Source organism: Coregonus clupeaformis, chromosome 8 (genome assembly GCF_020615455.1).
Source record: "Coregonus clupeaformis isolate EN_2021a chromosome 8, ASM2061545v1, whole genome shotgun sequence".
Taxonomy (NCBI): Eukaryota; Metazoa; Chordata; class Actinopteri; order Salmoniformes; family Salmonidae; genus Coregonus; species Coregonus clupeaformis.
Window position 1 is genome coordinate 33,783,526 of NC_059199.1, and position 13,777 is coordinate 33,797,302.

The 13,777-nt window shown below is 42.8% G+C and overlaps 1 protein-coding gene across 1 annotated transcript; it reads left to right on the forward strand.

The window, feature by feature from the left end:
- Nucleotides 1-2,557: 2,557 nt before the first annotated feature.
- On the forward strand, nucleotides 2,558-13,517 carry LOC121571789 (acidic leucine-rich nuclear phosphoprotein 32 family member E-like). The gene is made up of 7 exons (XM_041883474.2): nucleotides 2,558-2,769; nucleotides 8,096-8,245; nucleotides 8,405-8,527; nucleotides 9,562-9,724; nucleotides 9,814-9,929; nucleotides 10,041-10,086; nucleotides 11,706-13,517. Exons 1-7 carry the CDS (start codon nucleotides 2,716-2,718, stop codon nucleotides 11,801-11,803), a joined length of 750 nt encoding a protein of 249 aa, XP_041739408.2. The 5' UTR covers nucleotides 2,558-2,715; the 3' UTR covers nucleotides 11,804-13,517.
- The last annotated feature ends 260 nt before the right edge of the window (nucleotides 13,518-13,777 follow it).

Below are 13,777 nucleotides of genomic sequence, written 5' to 3' on the forward strand. Positions count from 1 at the left end.
TTTACATCGCACAGATGGTGTGGCTTACTGCCTCTCCTCTTTAAGCCCCCATGCTTGGTGTGGTACATGGTCAGCCATTTTGTTACAGTTTCAACTGGATATTCTGCCTTGTATATCAAACGGGGTGGTGGGGTGACAAGGGCTGTAGCTCTTGAATAAAGGCGCCAATGAGAACAAAGAGTGGGTGGATTTATGGTTTAAAGCCGTGGCTGCGGATCAGACTTTTCAGGTTCTGCGCATGTGCTTCTTTACCTCTACTTTACTCACACATTTGTTGTGGTCTCCTTCTATACACATTTCCCACTGTCAATCGTGAATTATAATTATCCACGTTTTACCGGTGAAACGTCCATAAATTTGCATCATTTGCATACCAACCATTTGATCCCATCCAGTTTCATGGGGATATGCATGTAGATCTTCTTGAGTTATACAGTGTTGTTTCTAAGTAGACTATAGTGTTGTTTTGAATGATGTATTGTGAGCGAATTTGAGAGCAGATGGTGTTAATTAAACTGTAGATTAGTTTACCTCTGTATTTTGCATAGTGACACATGCTGTTGAGTTTTGGCCATGTGAGAGAAAAATGCGGTGGTGTTTTTTTCGTACAGTAAAGTAATACTATACTATTATTTTGGTTCTATTATGTAGAATACTATAGTTATGTACAGACATTGGGATCGTTTGAGTGGTAAGGCAAAAGCAACCGACTGTAGACGAAAGTCGAAGAGTGAAGTAGGGGGAGATGCATCTGCGACAGCCGAAAGTCGGACACTGATGTGGTTTTCCAACAGCAGGGCTGAGAGCAACATGGCAGTGTTGCCATTGTTTATAAAAAGTTTTTCTTTGTAATGTTGAAATATATGTGTGTACATTGTACTATCAATTGGTGAGAGAGAGCATCAAATATCACATTAAATTGTACATATAGACTGTATACATGTATCACTGCAAAGTTAGTCATGTCTTTGGTCACATTCACGTGGGTCAAACAAAAACACCCTAATGATTGGTTGACAATAGAGCCTCCCACAATGCAGGTGATGGCTGCAGGAGGAAGTTGGTGAAGAGCAACTGCAGAGATTTGCAGTGGACTGCAGTCTAAACTTCATGACCTTTGATCACATGGTTTTTGTAAAGTTCAAGCAGTGGTCATGTAGTTGCAAGTCGGATCATTTTTATCCCCATAATGCAACACACTTTGGAAGGCGCGATGGTCACCGACTTGACAAAAGTGATCTGCTCGAACGCGCCCATTGATTCAGCTTTGATCTAACTTTATTAAACTTTGAACACCATTCGCCAGAGTAGCCTGTTCTCTATGAGTAGAGCCAGAGAGGAAGAGCCGAAGCGAGAGGTTTCTCTTGCCAAAATCTGTCCAAAATAAGACCAATGCGTTTCTATGGGCTTTTTTTGGACCTACGCTTGTCACCTGCCTTCCTGCCTTTGAGACAAGCAGCATACCACCCTGCATCCCACTGCACTGAAGCTAAGCACGGTTGGTTTCTGGATGGGAGACCAGATTCTGCTGGAATTGGTGTTGGAGGGCCAGTAGGAGGCATCCTCCGGTCTAAAAAAAAAGATCCCAGGGCAGTGACTGGGACATTGCAGGGTGCTGTCTTTCAGATGGGATGTTAAACGGGTGTCCTGACTCTTTGTGGTCACTAAAGATTCCATGGCACTTATTGTAAGAGTAGGGGTGTTAACCCCAGTGTCCTGGCTAAATTCTCAATCTGGCCCTCATACAATCATGGCCACCTAATCATCCCCAGCCATAATTCCTCCCCCCTGTAACTATTCCCCAGGTTGTTGCTGTAAATGAGAACGTGTTCTCAGTCAATTTACCTGGGGGAAAAAACGGAGAAAAAAACGACTCCTATTGTTAGGGTGGAGACATGAGCATCTCCTCATTATGTACAGATCTCTGGTAGAGCAGAGACTATTGGGTTATTTGACAGTGCAGGCGACTGACTGATCTACAAACCTTGCATCATAAATAACTAGTAGCCTACTCATTATTATTTGTAGATCGGTCAGTCAGTCACAATTTACCAATTATATATTAATGTTTCGATCCTCTCGAACATGGTCTGTGCTTAAAGTGGAGCTTAAACACATGCGCAAAACGTAGTCCAGAGAAAAAAAGGTCCGAGGAAAATCGGATCGGCAGCTTTTTGGTCTTAATTTAAGATTAGGCTTAGTCGTAAGGTTAGCAGTGTGATTAGGTTTAAATTACAGTTAAGGTTAGGTTTAAAATCAGATTTTAAGACTATACATTTTTTTAAATGAGCGGGGTTTAGACATAATCATGACTTTGTCGCTGTGTTAACTAGTGACGCCCCCGACGGTTTAAAAGGAAGACCCCGTGGTTTAAAAGGATGATATTGACGTTCGCATTGACCCATCTAAATCTACTGCGCGCGCAATCACAACCAATCACCTTGGTCGTAAGAGGCGGATTATGTTGAACGGCATGATCTGGTTGATTGGCGTTTCGATCATCCGATTAAGATGAAGGAAGAGAGAACTGGCCTATCAAGAGCTCCACAGGGCGGGATTTGATAGAGGGGCTGGGTGCGAAGTATCATGGAGGATCAGTAGAACTGTGGCCATCCAAGAAAACCGGGCTGTGGGTCCAAACTCTGGAGTTTCAGAAATTTGATTGGATTTTTTTTTTTTTTTTACGTTAAACTAGTGTTTTATATTTTACTAATAATGGATATGAAGAAGAGGATCAGTTTAGAATTGAGGAATAGGACACCAGCAGAGGTAAGTGATCTTGCCATTATTTATCTTAAACATGAGGTGATAACTATGCGAGCCGATAACCCAGAGAAGAGCAGGATTTCTTACGAGGCTCCGCTCTGCACATTGACAACAAGAGAGGATGCGAGTCCAATTAGGTTTTCAAGTTTTTTTGTTTGGGATTCTGATTATTCGTCCGATCACATCATATGTTGGTTGCTGTACAAAAACGAACTGCAAGTATCCACAAAGCAATTTAGATCGCTTTGTGATTCTAATAGCATTTTATAGATCTGCAACACTGTCTTTGCCATCATCCTCCTCCTTGTCTTGCGCCCGGCCAGCGATCCATTGAACGTTCAAGGTGGCGGAGCGGGCATAATTATGAAGAACACATTCCGCTCTGACTATGCTATTGTTGTGAGAATAATGACATTGTGAAAAGCCAATAACATCTTTAATAGGGCTCATCTGACGTCGTGTTGACTCCTGTAATATAGCAGGCTAATCCAAATAGAGAATTCACCACTGACATGGAAATGTGAAATAACTTTTGATTGCCTTCGGGATGCGATTAATTGGTTTGTCTTGGAAGTTGCCTGATGTTATTCCATATGAATGCCGATGCAAATAACTATTTCTGTCGAATTTAAAAACTCAAGCTTTCCATGCGTAAGGAGGCTTTTGACAGATCTTACCAGGTTAACCAAATGTCACAACAAGCTGGTTGGTTTCTCTGAGCTGACATTTTACTCATCGAATGGGTTTAGCTAAGACTCATTTATTTTACCGTAGCATTTTTAAAAGTCCACGGGATTTAAACATCAATACTTCGAATGAACAGCGCCTGCAATAATTTATAAGCAATTTAAAACCAGCCTGCACGCGAGCTGACGGTTGTCGGAGCGAGACGCACTGGCTACCGTGGCGCCAGTGTAGAGGATTTTTTTGTACAGTGCATGCTGTTGAGCCCTGTTTCTGACGGGCGGGGAGTGGAAGTCATTTTGTTACATCTATACAGGAGCCCATTTTGACGGTGATAACCAGTTTAACTCGATTTAGACACACGTGAATGGATAAATTGTGCGTATTATGCGCCTACATGTAGGCCTAAATCTAAATGTAGAAAGTTTACTTCCCAAACTAATTTCATACACCTATACGATTCACTCCGCCGGCCATTTAAATAGTCTACTTGTACTCCCATCGGAAAGCAAGTTGTCTTTCGCCTCCATGATGTAGTGATTATGTAACAACAGGCTTTTCCTCGTTATGATTAACGACGACGATGTCTTTGTAAAAGGTATATGTACACATTAAAGTGTAGCAGAGTTTGTGGTCCTGTTCTGCGTTTTATGAATTTAAGTAATATGGCAGATGGCGTGCGGGGCTCAGACCTACCCCCAATTTAGTAGATCAGGCTACAGTAAACCCCCCAAACCTCAGAGATGGCGCTTGTCTGAGGATTGACAAGCCAGGTCCCCATTCATTCATGCCACTGACTGTAGACTTCGGCAAACCTATTTCGCTTACCATTTCTGTAGTTACATAACAATGATGTGCATTCGGCAGTGATGTCCATTTTGCAGGTGCTACTGTATAGGATGTAGGCTACATCTCCACTGTTTTCACTCAACGACAATATCGAGATGTGCACAGAACTGGTCCTTTACAATCGAGAGGCATTAAGTGAAGATAAAACCAGACTAAGGCTGTGACAATACCATCCTCCTTTACCATCTCTTGTTTTGTGGAGCATATTAGTTAAATGTTAAAGGTACGATTTATACAGTGCATTCGGAAAGTATTCAGACCCCTTGACTTTTTCCACATTTTGTGACGTTACAGCCTTATTCTAAATTTGATTCAATAGTTCCCCCCCCTCATCAATCTACACACAATACCACATAATGACAAACTGAATACATGTTTTTAGATTTTTTTTGCAAAAAAAAACAAAACAACAGATATAACATTTACATAACTATTCAGACCCTTTAATCAGTACTTTGTTGAAGCACCTTTGGCAGCGATTACAGCCTCGAGTCTTCTTGGGTATGATGCTACAAGCTTGACACACCTGCATTTGGGGAGTTTCTCCCATTCTTCTCTGCAGATCCTCTCAAGCTCTGTCAGGTTGGATGAGGAGCGTCGCTGCACAGCTATTTTCAGGTCTCTCCAGAGATGTTCGATCGGGTTCAAGTCCGGGCTCTGGCTGGGCCACTCAAGGACATTCAGAGACTTGTCCCGAAGCCACTCCTGCGTTGTCTTGGCTGTGTGCTTAGGGTCGTTGTCCTGTTGGAAGGTGAACCTTCGCCCCAGACTGAGGTCCTGAGCGCTCTGGAGCAGGTTTTCATCAAGGATCTCTCTGTACTTTGCTCCATTAATCTTTCCCTTGATCCTGACTACTATCCCAGTCCCTGCCACTGAAAAACATCCCCACAGCATGACGCTGCCACCACCATGCTTCACCGTAGGGATGGTGCCAGGTTTCTTCCAGACGTGACGCTTGGCATTCAGGCCAAAGAGTTCAATCTTGGTTTCATCAGACCAGAGAATCTTGATTTCTCATGGTCTGAGAGTCCTTTAGGTGCCTTTTGGTAAACTCCAAGCGGGCTGTCTTGTGCCTTTTTTACTGAGGAGTGGCTTCCGTCTGGCCACTCTACCATAAAGGCCTGATTGGTGGAGTGCTGTAGAGATGGTTGTCCTTCTGGATGGTTCTCCCATCTCCACAGAGGAACTCTGGAGCTCTGTCAGAGTTACCATCGGATTCTTGGTCACCTCCCTGACCAAGGCCCTTCTCCCCCGATTGCTCAGTTTGGCCGGGCAGCCAGCTCTAGGAAGAGTCTTGGTGTTTCCAAACTTCTTCCATTTAAGAATGATGGAGGCCACTGTGTTCTTGGGAACCTTCAATGCTGCAGAAATGTTTTGGTACGCTTCCCCAGATCTGTGCCTCGACACAATCCTGTCACAGAGCTCCACGGACAATTCCTTCGACCTCATGGCTTGGTTTTTGCTCTGACATGCACTGTCAACTGTGGGACCTTAAATAGACAGGTGTGTGCCTTTCCAAATCATGTCCAATCAATTTAATTTACCACAGGTGGACTCCACAATCAAGTTGTAGAAACATCTCAAGGATGATCAATGGAAACAGGATTCACCTGAGCTCAATTTCGAGTCTCATAGCATAGGGTCTGAATACTTATGTAAATAAGGTATTTCTGTTTTTGTTTTTTTATAAATGTGCAACAATTTCTAAAATCCTGTTTTCGCTTTGTCATTATGGGGTATTGTGTGTAGATTGAGGGAACATTTGATTTAATCCATTTTAGAATAAGGCTGTAATGTAACAAAGTGGAATAAGTCAAGGGGTCTGAATACTTTCCGAATGCACTGTAAAAGTATGTGGACACCCCTTAAAATGAGTGGATTCGGCTATTTTAGCCACACCCGTTGCTGACCGGTGTATAAAATCGAGCACACAGCCATGCAATTTCCATAGACAAACATTGGCAGTAGAATGGCCCATACTGAAGAGCTCAGTGACTTTCAACGTGGCACCGTCATTGGAGGCCACCTTTCCAACAAGTCAGTTGTCAAATTTCTGCCCTGCTAGAGCTGCCCCGGTCAACTGTAAGTGCTGTTATTGTGAAGTGGAAACATCTAGGAGCAACAACAGCTCAGCCGCGAAGTGGTATGCCACACAAGCTCACAGAACGGGACCGCCGAGTACAGAAGCGCTTAAAAATCGTCTATCCTCTGTTGCAACACTCACTACCGAGTTCCAAACTGCCTCTGGAAGCAACGTCAGCACAAGAACTGTTCGTCGGGAGCTTCATGAAATGGGTTTCCATGGCCGAGTAGCCGCACACAAGCCTAAGATTACCATGCACAATGCCAAGCGTCGGCTGGAGTGGTGTAAAGCTCACCGACATTGGACTCTGGAGCAGTGGAAATGCGTTCTCTGGAGTGATGAATCATGCTTCGCCATCTGGCAGTCCGACTAACAAATCTGGGTTTGGCGGATGCCAAGAGAATGCTACCTGCCCCAATGCATAGTGCCAACTATAAAGTTTGGTGAAGGAGGAATAATAGTCTTGGGCTGTTTTTCATGGTTCGGGCTAGGCCCCTTAGTTCCAGTGAAGCGAAATCTTAATGCTACAGCATACAATGTCATTTTAGGCAATTCTGTGCTTCCAACTTTGTGGTAAAAGTTTCGGGAAGGCCCTTTCCTGTTTCATTATGACAATGCCCCCATGCACAAAGTAAGGTCCATACAGAAATGGTTTGTCGAGATCGGTGTGGAAGAACTTGACTGGCCTGCACAGAGCCCTGACCTCAACCCCATCAAACACCTTTGGGATTAATTGGAATGCCGACTGTGAGCCAGGCCTAATCGCCCAACATCAGTGCCCGACCTCACTAATGCTCTTGTGGCTGAAGTCACCGCAGCAATGTTCCAACATCTAGTGGAAAGCCTTCCCAGAAGAGTGGAGACTGTTATAGCAGCAAAGGGGGGACCAACTCCATATTAATGCCCATGATTTTGGAATGAGATGTTGGACGAGCAGGTGTCCACATACTTTTGGTCATGTAGTGTATGTTTTGGCCATTGAGAGGCTTTGAAGCCACCAGTCAGCCATATTGGCACTACCCAATCCCCCATAGGAATGAATGTAATTCTACAGTATTTCAATTAAATGTTTCAAGGACAGAATTACATGTATTTAAGTATTTTATGGAAAACGTTATGTATTTTTTTCATGTTTTTATTTTTGTTGAAATTATATTAAGTATGCATGAATGTGTCTGTAATAGAATGTGTCTGTAGTAGAATACATGTCAAAGAATGTAGACATTATTAAATGCATTTCTATAGCTTCCAAAATATTATTTACAATGGAGGAGTGCCAAGATGGCTGTGCGGTGGCTTCAATACAGCGCCCCCTGTCAGTCATCCAGGGTTTATACACATCATTGGTTAGCACATTTATACTGTTACCTCTTTTGAAGCCTTGTAGCTAGTTAGCTAGTCCCGCTGTGGCGTTTTTCCAGACAGGGCCTCAGTCTTGTGTCCACACTACAAGGCATTCAAGCAGTAAATTATTGAAAAGGCATGTGCTCTCACAGGAAACAGCTGACTTTAGGTCAAGGGTCAGCTTTTCCAATTAACATGTAATAAGATTGACTAAATAACTGGTGAATTAAACCAAACAAATTAAAAATGTTTGCTTTTAACGTTTTAGTTTAATTCATTTATTTATTTAACATTTTGCAGGATGAAATCTCTTGATGCACCACCTAATTTTCAAGAGTGTCCAATTTATCGTGATGACTATTCCTACAGGTGGCAGAACTGGTGGTGGATAACTGCCGCACCAGTGATGGTGAAGTAGAGGGCCTGACGGATGACTTTAAGGAGCTGGAATTCCTCAGCATGGTCAACGTTGGGCTCACCTCCCTGGCAAAGCTACCCTCGCTGCCCAAACTGCGCAAGGTGAGTAGGGAAGCCGGATCCTTTTGAGCAATCGATTATCTCACTCAAAATAATTTGTTTGCAGAATTATAAGCCACTCTGGTTTTACTCCCAATGACCAGGATTACATATTTGTTCCTAAATGATTAACCAAGAAATGATTATGTTCTTTCGTCACAGTTGGAGCTGAGTGACAACAACATCTCGGGTCATTTGGAGACACTTTCAGAGAAATCCCCCAACCTGACGTATCTAAACCTGAGTGGCAACAAGATCAAGGAGCTGAGCAACGTTGAGGCCCTGGTTAGTAGTCGTTAAGGCTACAATTAGGGGCGACTCCAGGCATAACTCAGTCAAAGTCTTAAATCAAATCAAATTTTATTTGTCATATGCTTCGTAAACAACCGGTGTAGACTAACAGTGAAATGCTTACTTACGGGCCCTTCCCAACAATGCGAAGAGAAAAAATAGAAAAATAATAACACTAGGAATAAATCTAAAAATTATAACAAAGGAATAAATACACAATGACTAACGATAACTTACTGTTGAGAGTTAGAATAGTGGAATACACAAGGTGCAAGTTAAAAATGTGGTTGTGCATCTGCAATTTTTCTCTTACGTCAGTCACTGACAGTCACTCAATTAGCCATGTCAGCTAAAGATTTTTAGATTGGTAAGTTAGTCTAGCCAGCTATCTAAACTTGCTGTAATCATGTCCGAATACCGACCAGGCACGCAGGGCATGTGCCCAGGGGCCCTGACCTCCAGGGGGCCCCATTGATTTTGTTATTCACTCTCACTCAGATATCATTAACATGGCATAAGTCATGGCAAAATGTGTAGAATTGCAGGAAATTAGCTCTAAAACGTACGTTTTTTTAAATCTTTGGCAAAATTTGTAGAATTGCATGAAATTGTTATAAAATTGCACAATTTTCTCTCCGCCTCATGGCAAAATGCAGAAAACTTGCTTTAAAATGACAAAGTTCTCTACACTCCATGGCAAAATGTGTAGAATAGCAGGAAATTAACTATAAAACTGAAACGTTTCTCTCCGCTGTCAAGAGGGGGGCCATGTTTTGCCCATGAGGTAGGTGGGTGGGGTGGGGGGGGCAACCAAATCTCGCTTAGTGCCCCCAAAAGGCTAGAGTCGGCCCTGAGGCTACTGGTTTTATATTATCTGAGAAAACTACTGTTAGCGTCGGGTATTATATTATATCACAAACTAATCATCCCATTCACAAGGAGACTAGGACTTGTGCATGGATAGATTATGTTAATAAGGATTGTTTAATAGGATGTTGTGCTCTAACCTCTTCTCTCTAAAACCACAGCAAAATCTGAAGAACCTGAAGAGCCTGGACCTGTTTAACTGTGAGATCACCACACTGGAGGAGTACCGTGAGAGCATCTTCGAGCTGCTGCCTCAGGTCACCTACCTGGACGGCTTCGACCAGGAGGACAACGAGGCCCCTGACTCAGAGGCAGACGACGACGGTGAGCATGGCTACCAGAATACAACAACATGGTGCTGTTAGTGATATTTCAGCGGAACTTTCTTGAACAAAATGCTTCTTCATTCATAGATGATGATGAGGCGGAGGACGGAGCCGGACCGACAGGGGACTATGAGGATGAGGATGAGGAGGGCTCGGAAGGAGGAGAGGTTGGGCTCTCCTACCTAATGAAGGAAAGGATCCAGGTGAGACAACTGGAATATTTGTCATGTTTTTTCGGAAACATCTTAATGGTTTATTTCCAAAGACTTGAGTCAACGCTTAATTAAAGAATGTTAACTCCCCCCACCCCTAAGGATGAAGAGGATGATGATGACTACGCAGAGGAGGAGAAGGAAAAAGGTGAGGACAAGAATTGTTGTTGACCTGTCATTTGTAATCAAACCTAAGTACATGGACTCTAGCCTGGAAAGGGTCAGTTATGTTTTTCTGACACAGATCTATTGATGTAATCAACCATACACCAGGTATACCAAACATTTGGAACACCTTCCTAATGTTGAGTTGCACGGCACTCTCCCATTTTGCACTCAGAACAGCCTCAATTCGTCGGGGCATGGACTCTACAAGGTGTCGAAAGCGTTCCACAGGGATGCTGGTCCATGTTTACTCCAATGCTTCCTATAGTTGTCAAGTTGGCTGGATGTCCTTTGGGTGGTGGACCATTCTTGATGCACACGGGAAACTGTTGAGTGTGAAAAACCCAGCAGCGTTGCAGTTCTTGACACAAACCAGTGCACCTGGCACCTACTACCATACCCTGTTCAAAGGCACTTAAATATTTTGTCTTGCCCATTCACCCTCTGAATGGCACACATACACAAACCATGTCTGAATTGTTTTAAGGCTTAAAAATCCTTCTTTAAACCTGTCTCCTCCCTTTCATCTACACTGATTGAAGTGGATTTGACAAGTGACATCAATAAGGGATCATATCTTTCACCTGGTCAGTCTGTCATGGAAAGAGCAGGTGTTCTTAATGTTTTTATATTCTCTGTGTATATTAACATATCTATTAACATTGATCACAGGTTGGCTGTTACTCAATTTGTGACAATGACTCAGAGCAAAGGGGCATTGGCTCTTTGACACAGGAGGGTTTGACTTCTATTGATCAGTTCCTCAGCCCTATGTGACTTGTATTGTTTTGTCACTGATCTGTGAGTGATCCCCATTGAGAGCAGTTGCTAGCATTGACCTCTGAAGCCAAGCAAGGTCTACCCGCTACACTTAAAACAAGGTTAGAATACCTCCCTGCACCGTAGGAAGATCATTCCTTTCGACTTAACAGTTATTGCAGGTTGTGGACATGTAATCCAGAGATGGTTCAGGCCATTTAGTTGTTACCTTGTGAATGCAGCCAAAGGCCTCATGTGAAAGTTAACTACTCCTTCTGCACACTGATTCGAAAGCTGTGCCTACTGTGAGATGACCTCAGTAAGCAGCACACTCGCCTGTGTGTGCAAGGAGTATAAATCAGCCCTCTCCTATATAAATTACCAGCAAAAATACTTAGCTACTATCTCATACATACGCAGTAGATTTGAGGTCTTGGGGAGCCTTTGAAAGTAGACTTGGATGCAAGAGAACTGCATTAACATGAAACCAAAATGGACTCCTTAGCCTCTCTTGCAGTGTTTCGCTAATGGTAATTCAGTCTACAGAGTGGCCTTTGTTATGTGACTGAACAGATGTATACTGGTGGTACTGTGTTTGTTTTCCCTCTGGTGTTTTTGAGATGGGTAGGTGGGTGCGGAACATGCAGTGGGTCGTGTATCAACTCCCACATAGCCTGTGGATATGATTTCATCAGAAGGATGTTGAATTCTGAATTAAGGGAAATGCCAATTGGATTTGATTGCCATTGTTAATTTTTACTTGGTCCCGATTAGAAATTATGGTCACCACTTTTTTTTTATTAGACAAATTCTGACATTTTGATTGTCTTGTGTCCTGTGCAGAGGAGAAGGCAGGAGTCAAAGGGGAGAAGAGGAAGAGGGATGTTGAGGATGAAGGGGAGGATGATGATGATGATGATGATGACGACGATGATGACTAGGCTTGTCTTTCCCCTGCGAACCTCTGGATCCAGATCCAAGCTGTAGAACAATGACAACAAAAAAGTGTGATCTTGCAGATTGTTTCTCTTTGTAAACCATAGATATCACTGTAGAGGGTGTTTTTTTTCTTTTTTATATATATATATGAGATACTATACGAAAATGAAATTTTATTGACGATTAATTTGTTAATCCTTCAAAGTAAATGACCACCCCAAATCTCTTCAATGTGCAAGGGGTCTAAAATAAATGGGTGAGGGGGGTGGATTTATCTCAAATTGCTTGCCAATGATATGATCAGTTGCAACTAGAGGTGTGTTATGGACTCATTTAAGAAGGGCTGTAGCAACAATGACCAGCCCACCGCTCAACAGGAGTGGCCCATACTGTCCCTCGTTGACGTCAGTGTTCAACAAACCTCCAGTGGCGTTCCAAGACCCATGACAGGCCATGCAGCCCAGAGTCCAGTCCAGCCCATAGAGATAGATAGAGGACAGCATGAGCAGCGCCATTGAGGCAGTCTCCATTTTGAAGTAGTCCATTTTCTTCTTCACGATTGGCTGATCCCGCCTGATGACCCAGTTAGACATTACTCCAACAGGGTCACCAGGAGGGATCAGCCAATGAAGTTGGAAGTTCCACCCAGTTGACTAAATTTAAATGTTGCAAGCCCTCAATGGCTCTGCCCATGCTAATATGGCCTATTGGCCACTAGAGGCCTCTTATCTATGGTCCAGCCAAGTCTCATCTACCTCTCTGGGCCACTGTGAGGAAAGAATGCCCCCTACAGGACAGCACTCTACACAGCACCACGCTCATTACTCAGGTGGCCAGGGATACCAGGCTAGAAAAGAGGCACCAGGAAGTTCAGGAACCTCTACTGTCATCGTTGTCTGCCACAAGCGGTCTCCTCTTTCCCCTCAATGCATTTTGTACCAGATAGTTTCCACCCATCAATGAAAGTCCTGTCTCCCGTAAGATAGCATAGCAAAGACTGTTACATCCCTCACATAGTATGTGACTTGTTTTAGGAATTTTTTTAAATAGTGTGAGATGCGGAGTTCAAAAAAAAGTAGTCTAGCAGTTTCAATACCAGCGTTAGTCCTGGGGAGTCGCACTGCCAACTGATGTGCAAACCGATCCCAAAACATTTGTGAGGGCCATAGAGATGTTGCTTTCTAGGACCAGTGGTTTGGCCTTAACCTTATCCATCCATAACAGATGGTTCAACAGGCCATATCTGTTTTTAGCTTGAAATACTGTAACCGGCTATTAATGCTGTTGTTGCGGTAAAAGTGACAGAGTGGCATGGCCGTAATGTTTTCATTGTAAAGTTAAGGTCAAACTGCTTTGTTGTAGGAATTAATCGCATCCCGAAGTACATTCTTACCTTTGTCTTGCTGTTGATGCAAGTTAGTTTATAATTGTACTGGTATTTTACATAGCAGGAACTTTAATCTATTATTTGTAAGGCAATATGTAAATAGTTTCAGTTCCAACCGTTTGGTGTTTCATGTGTTTGTTTTTTTAAATAAAAGTTTTTGTCATTTTGTTTTAATATAAAGCACAGGTCAAGGGGCCAAAGTCTGACCCAACACACTCAATATAGATTATTTTCCATCCTTGGCTGTTGTGACAAGTTGTGTGTTTGGTTTTTTGTGTGCTGTAAACCTCTTAAAAGAGGGGTTTTGAATTTAAAAAATATTTAAATGATTTGAAATGTATTGATATTTTTTTGTCTTCAGAAATTATTATCTAATTACACAAATGTTATTCACTGCTAGACAGTAGTAGGAATATTATACCGCATGTATCAATGATGTACAATTTACCAACAAGTGACCAAAGGAGTGAGAATTTCAGCATATTACATTGGCTGGACAAACTTCAAACTCACAAAACTGTCCAAAAGGTATTCAGTGAGATGTGAGGAGTGGGAGTGTAATGCGACCCATAAGGCCCTTGGCCACACT

What these genes read in the sequence shown, in the direction of transcription:
- LOC121571789 (XM_041883474.2), top strand. Translation starts at nt 2,716, where the DNA reads ATGGATATGAAGAAGAGGATCAGTTTAGAATTGAGGAATAGGACACCA. An exon ending in GGAATAGGACACCAGCAGAG is followed by an intron (nt 2,770 to 8,095) that starts GTAAGTGATCTT and finishes CTATTCCTACAG; the next exon opens with GTGGCAGAACTGGTGGTGGA. An exon ending in TAATGAAGGAAAGGATCCAG is followed by an intron (nt 9,930 to 10,040) that starts GTGAGACAACTG and finishes CCCACCCCTAAG; the next exon opens with GATGAAGAGGATGATGATGA.